Here is a 14,785-nt window from a genome sequence, read left to right on the forward strand (position 1 = left end):
AGGATGGCACAGCTGGCAAGTGCTGAGATGGTATGAGAAATCACCTCTTCTCTGGCAGCTCAGCTGGGTCCACTTCCCAAGCATTCCATGTTCTGGAGACCGTACTGCCCCTTAGACGTCTCAAAGATCACTATAACCCTCCACCATCCTTCCCTCACAGTTGAGAGTTGTATGGAAGGAGATAGTCACAGTGCTGTAGTACCTTGCAGCCTGCAAAGTGCTTTCATAGCCACCATCCAAATTGACCCTCAAGATACTGAGGGGTGAGGCAGGCAGGGATGGCCATCTGCTGATTTTATATAACAGAAAATTAAAACTCAAAGGACAGAGTGGATCACCCCAAGTTACATAGTGTATGGTGAGGCCAGGATTCAGATAAAGATGGTGGGACTCCCAGGCCAGTGCTCTCTCCCTTCCATCTTCCCCAAACTGGAGTCCTGGGAGTGCTCAAGACCAGGGTTTTGAGGGGTCTTCATCTTCAGAGGGCCTTCTTGACGTGGCCCGCTCTCCCACTCCTGTTCCTCAGAGGCAATCAAGTGGCTCAGTTCTAACTTAGAGGCTGAGAGTCTCATTTTAAATGAAAATTTTTTTCCAGGCAATTACTTCCTGCTAATTAGGAGGCAAGGCTGCCAGTCCCTGGGCCCCGGGATGACCCCCTTTCTCAATCTGCAGGGGTGGGGGGTTTTGAGATCCTGGGTAGCAGGACCATCTACAGATGCTGTCTGGGTCAGGGTCTGAAGGAGGGCAGATGGGCTAGAGGAGGAGCAAGGAGCTCGAAGGATCTGGAAGAAGGGAGGTGAAGGTGCTGAGGAGGGAGGGACTCTGAAGTGGGAGAGACCCAGAGGGCAAGATGCTGGAAGAAGCCTGGACTTGTCCATGCATATGAAGAAAGAGACTAAGGCTCCAGAGCAGCACAATGATCCAGGAAGCTCCGGAGTAAAGGAGACACTTGGAAGGAAGAAACAAGAGGGGATGACTCTGAGAAACCTGAGACACAGGAGAGAGGAGAGATCCACCCACCTGCAGAGGGTCAGGCAGGGAGAAGGCATATCCCAGAAGATGGCCAAGATACAGAAGTGGAAGAGACAGAGAGAGGGAGACACTGCTTGAGTCTCCAGGAAGGAGAGAGGAAGGGCAGGAAGGAAGGTGGAAATGCTGAAGGAAAACCCCAAGGAGAAGAGGGAGGAGAGTAGGGGAAGACAGCTGAAGTGGTAGCTCCCAGGGCCCAGGAAGGGCTTTCTCTATATCTGTGTCCTTGAGTTTCCCCCAATGTCAGTGCCCAGCCATCCAGGCCTGCACAACCTCCTACGCAGCCACAGGTGCAAGCGGGCACAATGGCAGGCCACCAGCTAGCTCAGGCCCCAGATGTTCTCCTCATCTGGGGCATTCATCTGACCTCCCTCTCTGTCAGCCTGTCATCCCCACCAGTGGACTGAGCTAGGGACCCTCCTGTCACAAAGCTACATGACCAGCAGACTCTGGGATGATGTGGTCCAGCCTTTCCACTTTACAGAGGGAAAATCCAGGTGTAGAGAGGGAAGAGAGCTCATCCAAGGTCACATAGCAAGTGGGTGATGGGGCCAGATGCAGCGGACTCAGGAGCTAAGTTCCAGTAGAGGGTTCTAGTCCTTCCTAAGCAAAGGGCAATGATAGAAGACAGGTTTTCGTTGCCAGTAAATCAGACCCTGACCAGTTTGAGTCCTGTGGAGTGTGGGTGGAAGGTGGAAGGGAGCAAGGGTGGTCAGAAGCTAGAAGAAAAGGAAGTATTTGTGGAGTACTGGGTAGGAGGGTTCTGCATGGGTTATAATTACAGCTAGCATTATTGAGCACTTTCTAGAGGCCACTGCAAACTTTATTACTCAGAATCTCATTGAATCCCTGTGATGACCCTGCAAAGTATGTATTACTGTGATCCCATTACAGGGAAAACCAAGACTCTGGAGGGTTGAGTGAGTCAGTGGCACAGTTCTTATTCAGGCAACTGTCTACGTCAGAGTTACTACCCTGAGGACCCCTCCACTGTGGGCATGATCTGAGGATACACAAGTCTCTGGATTCCGAATATACCAGCCCAATCTTGGCAGAATCTAGGCCTCCGACACCAATGGGGTTGCAGTCTTATTTTGTGGGGGCAGTACCATGAGTCCTGGACTTGGAACAAACCCTATCTTGCAGTGCAGGAGTCTTAAGTTCTAGTCCTGATGTTGGTACTAATTTACTGTGTGACTTTGGGCAAGCCACTTGCCCTCTCTAGGCCTTGGTGCTCCCAACTATATTCTTGGAGATCAATACAAGCTAATGCATGCAGAGGATTACTTCTTTGCCAGGCATGGTTCTAGGCAGTTTACCTATCAACTCAGTGAATCTTCCCAACAACAACTTTACAGAAAAGGTGCCGAAAGGTAAACTTGCTCAAGGACACAAAGCTAATTAATACATGGCAGATCTGGGATTTTTGAAGCCATTATTTTGGTCCTTGGGGGCACTGGAAGTGCAATAGTAGAACTCTTGCCTTCCATGAGGGAGACCCAAGTTCAGTGCTCTGAAAGCACAGGTATCATTCATCTACCTGTGGAGGCTTGCCTGCTGCCACAGTGCTGAACAGGTTTCAGCAGAGTTTTCAGATGAAGGTAGGGTAGGAAGAAAGACCTGGCAATCAATTCCCAAAAATCAGCCCAAGAAAACTCTCTAGATGGATCACAAGAGTCTCCTCTGCAACCCAGCAAGGGGATGGTGCAGGACGGGTGTATTCTATTGTTGTACATAGGTTGCCATGAATTAGGGACAGATTTGACAGTGGCTCACAAAATCTTTGGAGTCCTGGTGTGATGCTGTAGGATAATGCACTGCAGTGCAAAGTTAGCAGTTCAAACCCACCAGCCACTCCTCGGAAACCCTAGACAGAATTGCTATGAGTTGGAACTGACGCCATGGCATTCATCAACAACGACAACACAACATCTTTCGGTTCAGAGGCCATGTTTGTCACCACAACTCTGCCTGGCTCCTTGGGCCAATTGGTGTCTCAGTGAGGTCTCCCTGTGTACACCTGCCTGGTCACTGGTGCCATCCCCTTGATGGGTTGCAGATCAGACCATGTTGTCATGTTTCCGTATGGGAAGCACACATGCAGCCATGTGCCTGCATGCAAAGATGTGTGCTTACTCATATTTCCACACCCGTTCCTGTGTTTCTGCCTGTTCCTACCTGGAACAGCCTTGCTCAACCACACATGTTCACAAGTATTCTGGCACTAGGCCAGGCCAACTGCAGGAGGATTGTGCATGTGCACACACGTGTCTCCCTAGTTAGGCATTGGTTGACCTATGAAGGTCATGTGCCATGCTGTAGCCATGACCTGGGCTACCACACCCAAGTGCCTGGGTGGTGTACACATCACACGCACACCTGCCGGCACCCCCATCTACACTGCTTTTTCACATCTTTCCCATCACAGAAGCAGGACCCGCACCCTCCAGGAAGGGGCAGTGCTAGCCAATTGGGGGATGGGGGTGGAGGTGACAGGGAGGGGCAAGAGGCATTGGCCAGAGGCTTTGGGAGACCTGGGGTCCACAGGTTCTATTTGAGAATGAGTTTTCCTTTTGGACTAAGTGCCCGAGCTGAGCTCTCCAGACTTCCCCAACACCCTGTCTCCCACCTTTGCCATTGCCAGACATGGGGCCTGACAGGGCACCTGGGGACAGGGGGTCTGCCCATCCATCCCAAGCAGGACTGTGGTGCCTCACTCTACTCCTGGCTCCCACCGCCCCGTTCCTGGTCCCTGTTCTCTCCTCCCCCTGCCCAAGCATCTCAGAGTTCTGAGTATTTTTAGGTCTCAGCTGACAGGCTGTGAAATCCTCCCTTCGCACCTCCCCAACCAGGCGGGGGCTGGAGAGGGAGGAACGAGGTTGGGGGGGTACACATAGCCAATTCATCAGACTCCTCCAGTGCTTGCAGGTGCCAAGCAGGGAGCGAGGGGTCCTTCCCCTTCTCCTGGATCCTCCCCTTGGGTGAAAGCATCCCTCCCATGTGTGAGGGGAGGAGGCTCTACTCTAGGGACCAGAGAACAAAGCCTTTAGGGACACCCTGAGACAAAGGAAGGCACTAAGACACAACTTCAGACCGGCTCAGTAGCCAATATCCCCTTCTTCCAAGTTACAGGCTGAGCGGCAGGTGGCTCGGATCCTCCCAGGATGAGAGCGGCATTGGGCAGGATGGGCCAGAGGTTAAGGTCTAGGCTTTGAATCAGGCTGACTTGAAATCTCATCCTTGCTCTACAGAAGGACCTAAGTGAGATACGCCACCACTGGGAGCCTCAGTTTCCCCATCTGTTCAATAAACTCCCTCTGGCTGGGTTGTTGAGACTATTAACTGAGATGATGTGTGGAAAAAAGCAAGGCAGTTGGCAACTTCATCAAGCACTGTTGGTAGGAGATTCTCGATTGCTCCATGCCCTGACCTGCACTTCTTCCTCTCTAGCTCTCTATGGGAGTGTCTCACCACAACCTCAGAGGCAAGAGCCTACTGTTCATCCTGGCATTAGGTTCTTTGGTGCCTGCTGCCCCCACCCCCAGAGGATAAGGTGGGTGGGTGTTGCAGCCCATCTTGCCTCCCCACTTCCTGCTGCAGTGAATATGTACACATCATGTGTGCACATGGACCAAATGTCAACACATATGTGTACAGCCCATGGCTTGGTGTGAGGGCGTTTGCCCTGGGACGACCTCCGAGGGAGGTAGGAAGCCCTACCCAAGCCCTGCTGTGAACGGGCCCCCATGCCAGGGGCCGTGGGCATGGAGAGGGAGGCGGCACGCCTAGTTGCCGTGGAGACAGGTTGGCTCTGGTGGGGCTCTGGAGCTCAGGCCTGGCAGCTGGAGCGTGAGCTGAGTGACTCCCCCAAGGCCCAGCCCTGATGCCCAAAGTGGGGGTGGGGTGTAGAACCAACCTTCAGAAGCATTTTAGGCCTGCCCGTCTCTGTCCTGGGCTCCTTGGCTCTACATTAATTTCTGGGAGACCTCCTTTGGAACCCCAGCCCCTTAGGTAAAGCCCTTCAGGGTGCTCACCTAAGCCCATCTGCACCAGATTGTGCCACTGGCTGCTCATGACACCCCATGAGCTCTCCAGGGGCAGGATCAGTCCAGCTGGCCTATAGATCCCCTGATACTATGGACTCAGCCCTGTGCAGAGGGGGGACCAAAAAGGGACTAGGACAAGTATGTTAATGGCTCCAGCTACTGACCTGCCTCAGGTATTCTCTCCCACCCCTCTGCTTGCTTAAAGGTGACATTCTTCACAGAAAGCAGTCTGAAAGCCATCTGGGATTCTCCATTGCCTTCATTTGAAAACAAACAAACCAAACTCCCAAACCCCCCAAATCCAGTTTTCCTTTCTCAATGTCAGGCCCTTCATAATCTGGCCTGACCTAGCTTCCCAAGTGTCAGCCCTCACTGTTGTTGTTGTTATGGGCCATCAAGTCAATTTCAACTCAGAGTGACTACACACAACAGAGGAGAAGCGTCCTGTCGGGCTTTCTTGGCTATAAATCTGACAGAAACACATCACCAAGTCTTCCTCCCATGGAGCCCGCTCAGTGGGTTCGGATCGCCAACCTTTGGGTTAGCCGCTGAGTGCTTAACTGTCTGTGCCACCAGCACTCTGCTACTCTTCCCCCAAAGACCTGTCTTCCCGTTCATCAAAGTGCTCACCACTGCCAGGACTGGCCAAGACACCCCCCCTCCCCCCGGGCCCCTGGACCTTTGCATGGGCTGTCCTCACACATCGAATACCTCATCTCCACTTGTCCACATGGCAAGTTCTTAGTCTTCCCCCAAGGCTCACCTTCTTGAGTTTGGCTGTGTGGCTGGACTCCCAGCCTGACTTCTAACTGAAAGCATCCACTTCATTAGGTGATTCTGAGGACAGATGAACTAACACACATCACCTGCCAAGGACAGTACGTGGTGCTCAGTGAGCATCTGACACACAGTTGAGATCCTGATGGCTGTGAAGCCCTCCCTGACCCCCTCCCTCCTACCCCAGGATGAAGCAGGCATGTCCTTCTCAGTTTCCAGAACCCTCATCCCACACATCAATCATTCTGTGCAGGAGAGCGTTGATAACAGCTGCCGCTGATCGAGTGTTTACTATACGCTGGGCTTGCTACTAAGTGCTTTTCCCGCGTTATCTCATCTCATCCTCCCAGCAGCCCCTGGGAGGTAAGAATCATCAATTATCCCCATTTAACAGAGTAGGACATCAAGACTAGAATGCAAGAGTTACTTGCTTCAAGGACATAGCAGCAAATGCTCTGCCAGGATTCAAATGAACAGTTGTTTGATCCCAGAACCCAGGCTTAAGGAAGCCATCCCATCCTTCATGTATGTAAAGTGCTTAGCACATACAGCACTAACAAGAGCTCTGTATGGCCAGGCTTCGTCATCTCTCATACTTCGGACCTATTTTCAGGAGGGACCAAGCCTTGGAGAAGGATCTCATGGTTGGTAAAATGGAGGGTTGGAAAAAAGAAGACCTCCAACGAGATGGATAAGGAGCTCTGGTAGCGTAGTGGTTACGAATCGGGCTGCCAACCTTAAGGTCAGCAGTTCGAAACCACCAGCCACTCCATGGGAGAAAGATGAGGCTTTCTGCTCCCGTGAAGATTTATAGCCTTGGAAACCCTGTACAGGGTCGCTATGGGTCGGAACGGACTCGACGGCACACAACAACAACAACAACAACGAGATGGATTGGCACAGTGGCAGCTGCAATGAGCTCAAATGTAACAATGATTGTGAGATTGACACAGGACTGGGCAGTGTTACAGTTGTGTTGTGCAGGGTCGCTATGAGTTGGTACTGACTCAATGGCACCTAACAACAACAATAATTATTGTTAGGGGTCCTGCTGTGGTGTTGTGCGATAAAGCACTGGACTGCAGGGTCTGTTTGAACCACAAGGTCGGCAGTTCAAACTCACCAGCCACTTCTTAGATACCCTATACAGAGTCACTATGAGTCGGAACCGATTTGACAGCACTTAACAACAGTAACAATTATTATTGTAAGGAGTTCCAGTAGCGTAGTGGGTTACAAGTTGGGCTGTTAACTGCAAGGTCAGCAGTTCAAATGCACCAGCCACTCCGCAGGAGAAAGATAAGGCTTTCTGCTCCTGCAAAGATTGTTATTGTTGTTGTCAGTGCGGTTAGGTGTCTTCGAGTCAGTACCAACTCATAGTAACCTTACGCACAACAGAATGAAATGCTGCTGGGACCTGCTCCAACCTCAAGATCATTGTTACGTTTGTGTCCACTGCTGCCGCCACTGTGCCAACCCATCTTGCTGGGGGTCTTTTTCGCTGACCCTCCACAGCCTCAGAAACCCTATACAGGATCGACTCAACAGCACACAACCACCATCATTATTATTGACAAGGAGCCCTGGTGGTCCTGTAGGATAAGCACTGGATTGCTACCAGCTGTTCCATGGGAGAAAGATGAGGCTTTCTGCTCCTATAAAGATTTACAGCCTTGGAAACCCTATGCAGGGTGGCTATGAGTGGGAACCGACTCAGTGGCAGTGGAGAGGTGTAAACGGTTTGCTTTTGGTTGCTAACCTAAAGGCTGGTGGTGGTTCAAACCCACCCAGCTTCCATAGAGATGACAGCCAAGGAAACCTATGGAGCAGTTCTACTCTGTAACACACGGGGTCGCCATGAATCAGAATGACTGGACAGCTGCAGGCTTTGTTTTGTTTTGTGGATTCTCAGGAGAGAGGATTGTGTGTATTGGGTGATGTGAGAGGTCCTTAGGCTAGATCCCACACACAAAGCACAGAGAAAGGAGGTGAGGGCTTAGAAAGGGGTTCTTAGGAGGTGTGCCTACCTATTGTCACAAGTCCTTATAGTGACCCCACAGAACAGAGTGAAGCTACTCCTTAGGACTTTCTATACTATAAATCCTTACAGACACAGACAGACTCATCTTCTTTCCTCAGAAGGACCAGAGGGTTCAAACCACTGGCCTTGGGATTAGCAGTCCAATGCTTGACCCACTATGCCACCAGGGCTCATTAAGGAGGGCTGCAGGGAGCCCCAATATTCCAAAGGATCAGATAACCCTGAAGAGCCCTGGAGTGAACTAACGGGGGACTGGGTCCAGCTGTGCAGAGCGGAGAGGGCCTGCCGTGTCCTGGCCATCGCTCTCCGGCCCTGCTGACACCACCCTGTGGTAATGAGATGGATCCAATTTGTACCCAGGGCCCCACCGGGAGCAGCTGCCTCGGCAGGGTTTGAAGTAATTTAATTGGACACATTAGCCACACAGCTCTCTCCTCCATTGCCCTCCCTAGGACCTTATGTAGGCACCCCCTTGTCCTCTGACACCTCACCATGCCCTACTTGGGCTGGGGGCAGGGTACACACTCCACTACCAGCTCCACCTGCTAAGAACAACATCTCAGTACCCTCCCCTCACCGCCCCCCCCTTTGAACCGGAAGGCTAAATGGGTCCCCAAGTTATCCCCTTTCTCTGAGGTCAGCAGCAACTCCCAAAGCCCAGTGGGTTAGGGATTCAGACCTCTCTCTCCTGCTCTGGTAGAAGGCAAAACAAAGTCACCCTTTTCTTCCTTGGCCTGCCCCGAAGGACCCCCACCCTGTACTCCTGGGGAGGGCACTGAAAGGTTCTCCCACTACTCTTGGGTTCTGTCACTGTTGGGACTGCTCCCTCCTCTTCAGTGTCCAGGAGAGGGGTGCACACATGCATGCACAGAACGAGACAAGATCCCAAATACACAGACAAGCCCAGGGAGGCACCCAAGCACACACCATTGTGGAAGTGCCTAGATGTGTGTCCCAGCAGCAAGAGGTTTCAGAGGCGGCAGGTGGGAGGGCGGAGCAGGGGGCAGGCAGGGTCCCTGGAGGGCACAGGCTCTACCCCGGCTGGGGCAGGGGCCCAAGGGAGGCATCCTTCCCTTAGCGCTTGTCGTCACAGCTCCCAGCGCACCTCGACGCACCTCGCTACAAATATACTCATTAGCTGCTGTTTACAGCGGGTGCGGTGCTCAGATGAGCAAAGCTATTACGGCCGTCCAGCTGCCGCCTGCGCTGCGCACCCTCCCCGCCTCGCTCACGCATGTAGGTGCACAGACATACAACTCGGAGCACCGTGCTTCCCCCAGGCACCACGCAGCAGTCCCCCACACTCAGTCATGAATATACCCATTCCAAGCAACCCCATCAGTGACACACCTCTTTCAAGGGACCCTTCTGGGTGGAGGTGCTAAGCCCCCTTCCCCACCTCCAACCCTCCCAGAGCAGGCCCCAGGTGCCAGTCTGCCTTCCCATCAATCAGGCTCAGGATTCCAGGCGCAGACTCTGGGCACTGCCCAGTCCCGTCCACAGGTTCTATGTTGATTGCCAACTTGGTTCCACTCTTGAGGAATTTGCTGGGTTAGACCAGAGCCCTGCCCTCCAGAGAGAATTTGGATGGGGCCCAACAGGGCTGCCCCTATCGCCTGGAAGGTCAGGGACCTCTGTGTTCATGAAACTGGCACCATTCACCTGGCACCACAGGCTGGGGTTCCCTGGCAAGATAGGCATGCACCCGGGTTGGGCCTGGCATATAGACTGGCTCCGGCACCTGGCCAGGCCAGTGACTGTCCTGACCTAGAAGGCTGACCTGATCAACCAAATGTGCCACCTGCTGAGTACTTGCCCAGGAAGCAGGGGAGCAGCACCATTTGGGCTGCCATGCCTATCTAGGAAGCCTCAGAACCTCCGAGATGCCTGGCCCCCCTCCCCGCCCCCTTCCGGTTCCCCCTCACCAGCTCCTCATCCTGCTGTTCTTGGTCTCACTCCCTTGGGGAAAGCAGTTATTGAAAACGGTCCATCAGATTCAATAAAGATTCAAAGTCCCTGAGAGGGTAGGGGGTGGGCAGGAATGAGGGGGAGGGGGAGGGAGAGGGGGAGGAACAAAGGGAAACCATCCCTCCACCACCTCCTCTTTCTTTACTCTTAACACATCTTGCAACAACCCCCATTCACATTCTTTCTTGACCTCAGTGCCTCTAAAGGCTGCAGCCTGGGGCAGTCAGGGGCAGGATCTAGGGGTCCAGGGCCTGTCTTGGGTCACCTGATACAAACCTATTCCCCTGCCATCTAGCTGTCTCCTCACCTGGCCTGTTCTAGCCTGCTCTAGGCCCTTTTCTCCCTCCCCACCACCCTAGTCCTTGAGCCTCAGTCCGTCAGTCAAGCTTTGCTTCCACCAGGCCACTGACTAGCAGTGTGGGGCCCGGAGGTGCCTATCTCTACAGTAAGACTATACACTGAGGGGTGCTGGGCCCAAGCTCCCCAGAAGTCCTCTCTTGGGCCGCTTCGAACCTGCTCAGACCCTGGTACTCTTCCCTGTTGGCAGGTCATTTGCTCTCAGTCTCAGACTCTGGCTGCAGGTTGGGGGGCCTGGGTCTGTGCAGTACGGGGCGGGGGGGGAACAGGTGAGGTGGGGTCTGTGATGGGGTCTGGACCTGTGAAAACTGTGCAGAGCCTGTGCAGAGCCAGCGGGGGCCAGTGTCAGTGAAATGAATGGTCAAGCTGACAGTCAATACCTGGTGGTCTGTCCCTGAACCCTCTGCCCACTCAGTCGCACCCCAAACTCTTCCCCCCTCCCCCCACTAGCTCTGCCCCTAACTTGCGCTCAGGGGACTTGGTCTGGCCTGGATAATCATGTGGACCTTTATGCCTTGAAAGTGGAGGCCCTTGTTCCTGACTTCAGACCCAAGTCCTTCTGCGCCACCTTCCCCCGCCCCCCCCCCCACTCTGGGAACGGACCTGCCAGGTGGAGATGCTGTAGGGGGTAAAGCCCACTAACAGGTGGGACAGAAGGAGGCTCCCAGGGGGCTGGGGGGCAGGGAGGCCGACACTAGGACCTGGCCTCTCTCAGCGCTGCTGCACTGGCCCAGCCTGTCCCTCCCTGGCCTTCTTACCAGCTCACCGCAAGGTCACCTCTCCCTCCTCCCTTCTGCCTGTTGTCCTGCCAGCCCACTGCAACGGTGACCCCTGCAGGCCTGCTGAGGCCCTGCCTGGCCCGGGACAGGCCCGCTGAGGAACACAGGAGACCTGGACTGACCAGCTGAAGGATGACCAGAGCGGGGAGCTGAGGGACATGGGCTATGTGTCTACAGGAGCGAGCACAGGACAGGCTGTAGGCATGGCTAGGGGAAGCTGGTAGTTTTTGGAGCAGGAGCCATTGGTGTGTGTGGAACGGGGACTGGTTTACATTCTTCATTCAGTTCTGTCTTTTTCCCACAGTCCCTTGTTTCATCCATGATTGATGAAGTAATGAAGTGCCAGGGGCCAGGGGCCTAAGTGGAGGAGGGAGGTACACATCACCTAGCTGGTAGTCTGCCGTACCCTGTGGGGATCTGCAGAGTGAGTGGGGTGAGGGAGGGAGTAACTTGGAGGCTCCTTGGAGGCAGCCAGCCAGGGGTGTGAGGGAGCAGAGCATGAGGTAACAAAGAAGGGGGTGGACTACAGGTGTTCCTGGAAGAGGGATAAAGGGGTCAGAAGTCAAAGGTACTGGCTCCTAGGGGAACCTAGGGGAAGGGAGTCTCCCAGGAACGAATTTGCATTTCTCATTCCCATCTGGTGCCAGTCAAAGGAGAGGTGAGGGCCAGAAATGGGGGACACAAATGGGGACTGAGAACAGAGGATCAATAGTAGGGGAAGGGGGACTTGGGTGGTTCTGGGGTGAGCTGAGGAATGGGGAGCTTTAGCCTTGAGCTATAGGGGTCATAGGAGATGGGCAAAAATGCCAGGGGGTACAGAAGCCAAACGGGGCATTAGAGGAGGCTCTGACCAATCAGAGGTCCCCATGGGGGGTCTAGGATCAAGAGCAGAATTACCTTGTCTAATCTATTTATGATCCACCCAGTCAGGTGCCCCCACTAGAGACATGTAAACCTGAAGCCAGTCCCTTCTCCACTCAGAGCTGCCCTGCCCCTGAACACAGGTGGGCCATGCATTTGCACCTGAGTGGGTAGGGCAATCCCCCACCCCAGACAGACAAGGAGGCCATTTAAGGAGGGGGATACAGAAAAAAAATCTAGGGATGGCCATCCCCTGGGGCAGCACTGGCTCTCAGGTCTTTGCCCAAAAGATGCCAAGTACATCAAGTTGATCTCCGTGGAGAGGGCAGAGGTGCCTGCAGGAGTGGTGATGTCATGTGCCTAGGCGTGGATGGAAAGAGGAGGGAGGGAGAGGGGACAAGAGCAAGGCCCCAGGCCACTATCCTAAGTAAGCCTTGTGTGTGTGTGTGGGGGTGCTGCCAGCTTGGCAGTGTCCTTGCTGTAACCCTTCTTTCCTTACACCCCAGATCTAGTCTCTGAAAGAAGTGATTGGCTTCTGAGAGGGGTCCAAGTGCTGAAAGCTAGTGTTCTCTTAGGGGAAGATGCCAGAATAACTGACCACGGTCCAGATAGATGAGGGCATAAAGAGAAGGGCTGAGTCTCCCATGCAAAGGGGTGGGAGTCGGTTTAATACAATTCCTGGGCCTGATAGGTCTTCAACCAACTCTGGCTGAAATCAAACACAGACGGGGGGTGAGAATAGAATGGAGAAGCAGGGATAGGCAGAGGCTGCCCCTAGAGGAGAGAGAGCCAACGTGGGGCTGGGGCAAAAGCAGGCAAAAGCCAGCACCCACTGGGCTGCCCTCAAGAGCTTGAGGGGTTCTAGACCCCCTTAGTAGAGGGTCTTTGGTGCTGTCCCCTCTCCCCAGCATCTCTTCTACACCCAGGAGACCCACAGCAACAAGCCCCCAGGCTCTTCCTCTGGGAGGAGGTCCTCATTGCGCTGGGGTGTCCAGAGGCTGAGAGCCTGATGCTGAAGCTGGCTGAATGAGGGTGCTGGGCCTGGGGTGGGGCACCTCAGGTGGGAGCTGAGACTTAGCCTGGGAAGGAGCTGCAGGGGACCTGCCTACAGGTGGGCACAGGGTGAGGAGGTGCTGAGAGCCAAGGAGGAAATGGCAGAGCAATTTCCCTAAGGAGGAAAGCTTCTCTAGTTTCATGGGCTTCCAGGCCACTCCCCAGGCTGGGAGCATCGCAGGGGAGTCTGACCCCTCCCCACAGGACTGGAATGAGTTTGGGGTTCTTTGCTCTCCCCCTCCCCAAGCCTAGGAACACATTCCGCTACCACCCCTACTCTCACCACCCTCTGCTGTCCCTCAGTTCAGGTACCCCTCCCCTCCGCCTCAACGCTCCTGCGGACCCACCTCCTCCAGGCCGGCCTTCAAAGACCCCCCTGTCGGCTGCTGCACCAGATCTCCACTTATCCCCTGGCATCCTCTCAAGTCACAGTTAGCACCGCTGATGCCACTCCGCTCCCCTGTGCTTACAACCTTGGCCCAAAGCTGCCCGGGATCCTCACCCTGGGGTCGCCCCCTCTCTGGCACCCCCCAAGACACTGGTGCTGGGAAGCCGGGGGGCGCCTCCGAAGACACTGCCCTGCTCCCGCGGGGGCAGCGGCTCCTCGCTCCGCCACACACGTTGTCCTTGGGCTGCTGGAGTGGGGGGGTGGTAGGTCCTTGCGGGGACACTGCGAAGCCAGCGCCGGGCACCCAGCCTGGCAGTGCCCAGACTGCGGGGGTCCGGCGTCCGAGGTGCTGCCGCTTCAGTCCGCGCCCCCGAGGCTAGAAGGACCCTAGGGGCAGTCGGTGCGGCTCCGCGGACAGCAGTCAGGGGCTGGGCTAGGAGCTGGCGCCCCGCGCTGCCGCCGTCCTGCCCGCGGGTTCGGGGCGCCCCAGCGGTGCGGGGCCGCGCTTACCTGGGCTGGCCGCCTCCGGGTCCCGGTACATGGTCTCCTCGTCGCCGGCTCCCTCCGGGCTCCTCAGAGCCGCCGGCAGCCGCGCGCTGCTCCGCCGCCGCTGCAGGGCATGGGGCCGGGCGACCCCCGGGGGCGGGTCCGAGGGCGGGGGCCGCGCGGCTGCACCTAGTGCGGAGCCGGGGAGCGGGGGCCGCCCGCCCGCCGAGCACGCCGCCGCCTCCTCCGAGCCGCGCCGAGCCGCCTCCCTCCGGCCTGCGTGCCGCGTGTGCGCGCCGGAGCGTGTGTGAGTGTGTACGACGCCGTGTGTATGTGTGTGTGCGAGCGCGTGTGTGAGCTCGCCCCTGCCCCACCGGCGCCGCCCGCGCCCGCTACTGCCCGCTGTCGGCCGCGCGCCGCACTGCAGGCCGCGCCTGCCTTGCCCGGAGCCGCCCGGAGGGCACCGCCACCGCCCCGCGCCCCGTCCGCAGCCCTCGCGGAGAGCGCAGCGCAGCCCCAACTTGGGCTTCTCGAGCCTGCGGGTCTGGGTGTACTGCGCGGCCTGCCCAACCTGTGAGCCTTGGAAGGCCGCAGCCCCGCACCAGGCTGGACAGCCGAGCTGGCCACCTCCTTCGAGGTGCCCTTTGACTCCGCTCCAAACTGCGTTAATATCCATGCCGGGTTTTCTGCTGGATTGAGACTCGAGGGCGTCAGCTCCGAACTCGACTCCACGGCAGGCAGGGGAAAGCGGATTAGTATGTGCGAAGATCAGGAGTGGATCATCTGCCAGTACGGAGTCTGGATCCGCTACTTTTTGAGCATCCCAGAGCTGGAGTTGAAAGCTGTAGGTTCACTGTCATAAGCGGGGACTCGGCCTAGTAACCCTTCCTACTTCATTCCCTTCAGACTTTGCTTATCCCTCTGTTGAAGCCCCTTCTCCACCTGCCCCACATATTTTCCTTGACTGCAACCCCTCAGAGGTAGGAAAGCTATCCCCTTC

At 55.6% G+C, this 14,785-nt stretch overlaps 1 protein-coding gene across 1 annotated transcript in view; it reads right to left on the minus strand.

The window, feature by feature from the left end:
* Nucleotides 1-13,844, minus strand: part of SYT7 (synaptotagmin VII) — a 70,998-nt gene extending 57,154 nt beyond the window's left edge. The window contains exon 1 of the mRNA XM_006874999.1: nt 13,810-13,844. Within this exon, the coding sequence (XP_006875061.1) occupies nt 13,810-13,840 (31 nt within the window). The 5' untranslated portion in view covers nt 13,841-13,844. The remainder of the gene's footprint in view (nt 1-13,809) is intronic.
* Nucleotides 13,845-14,785: the final 941 nt, after the last annotated feature.

Source organism: Chrysochloris asiatica, unplaced genomic scaffold (assembly GCF_000296735.1).
Source record: "Chrysochloris asiatica unplaced genomic scaffold, ChrAsi1.0 scaffold00310, whole genome shotgun sequence".
In the NCBI taxonomy this organism is placed as follows: domain Eukaryota; kingdom Metazoa; phylum Chordata; class Mammalia; order Afrosoricida; family Chrysochloridae; genus Chrysochloris; species Chrysochloris asiatica.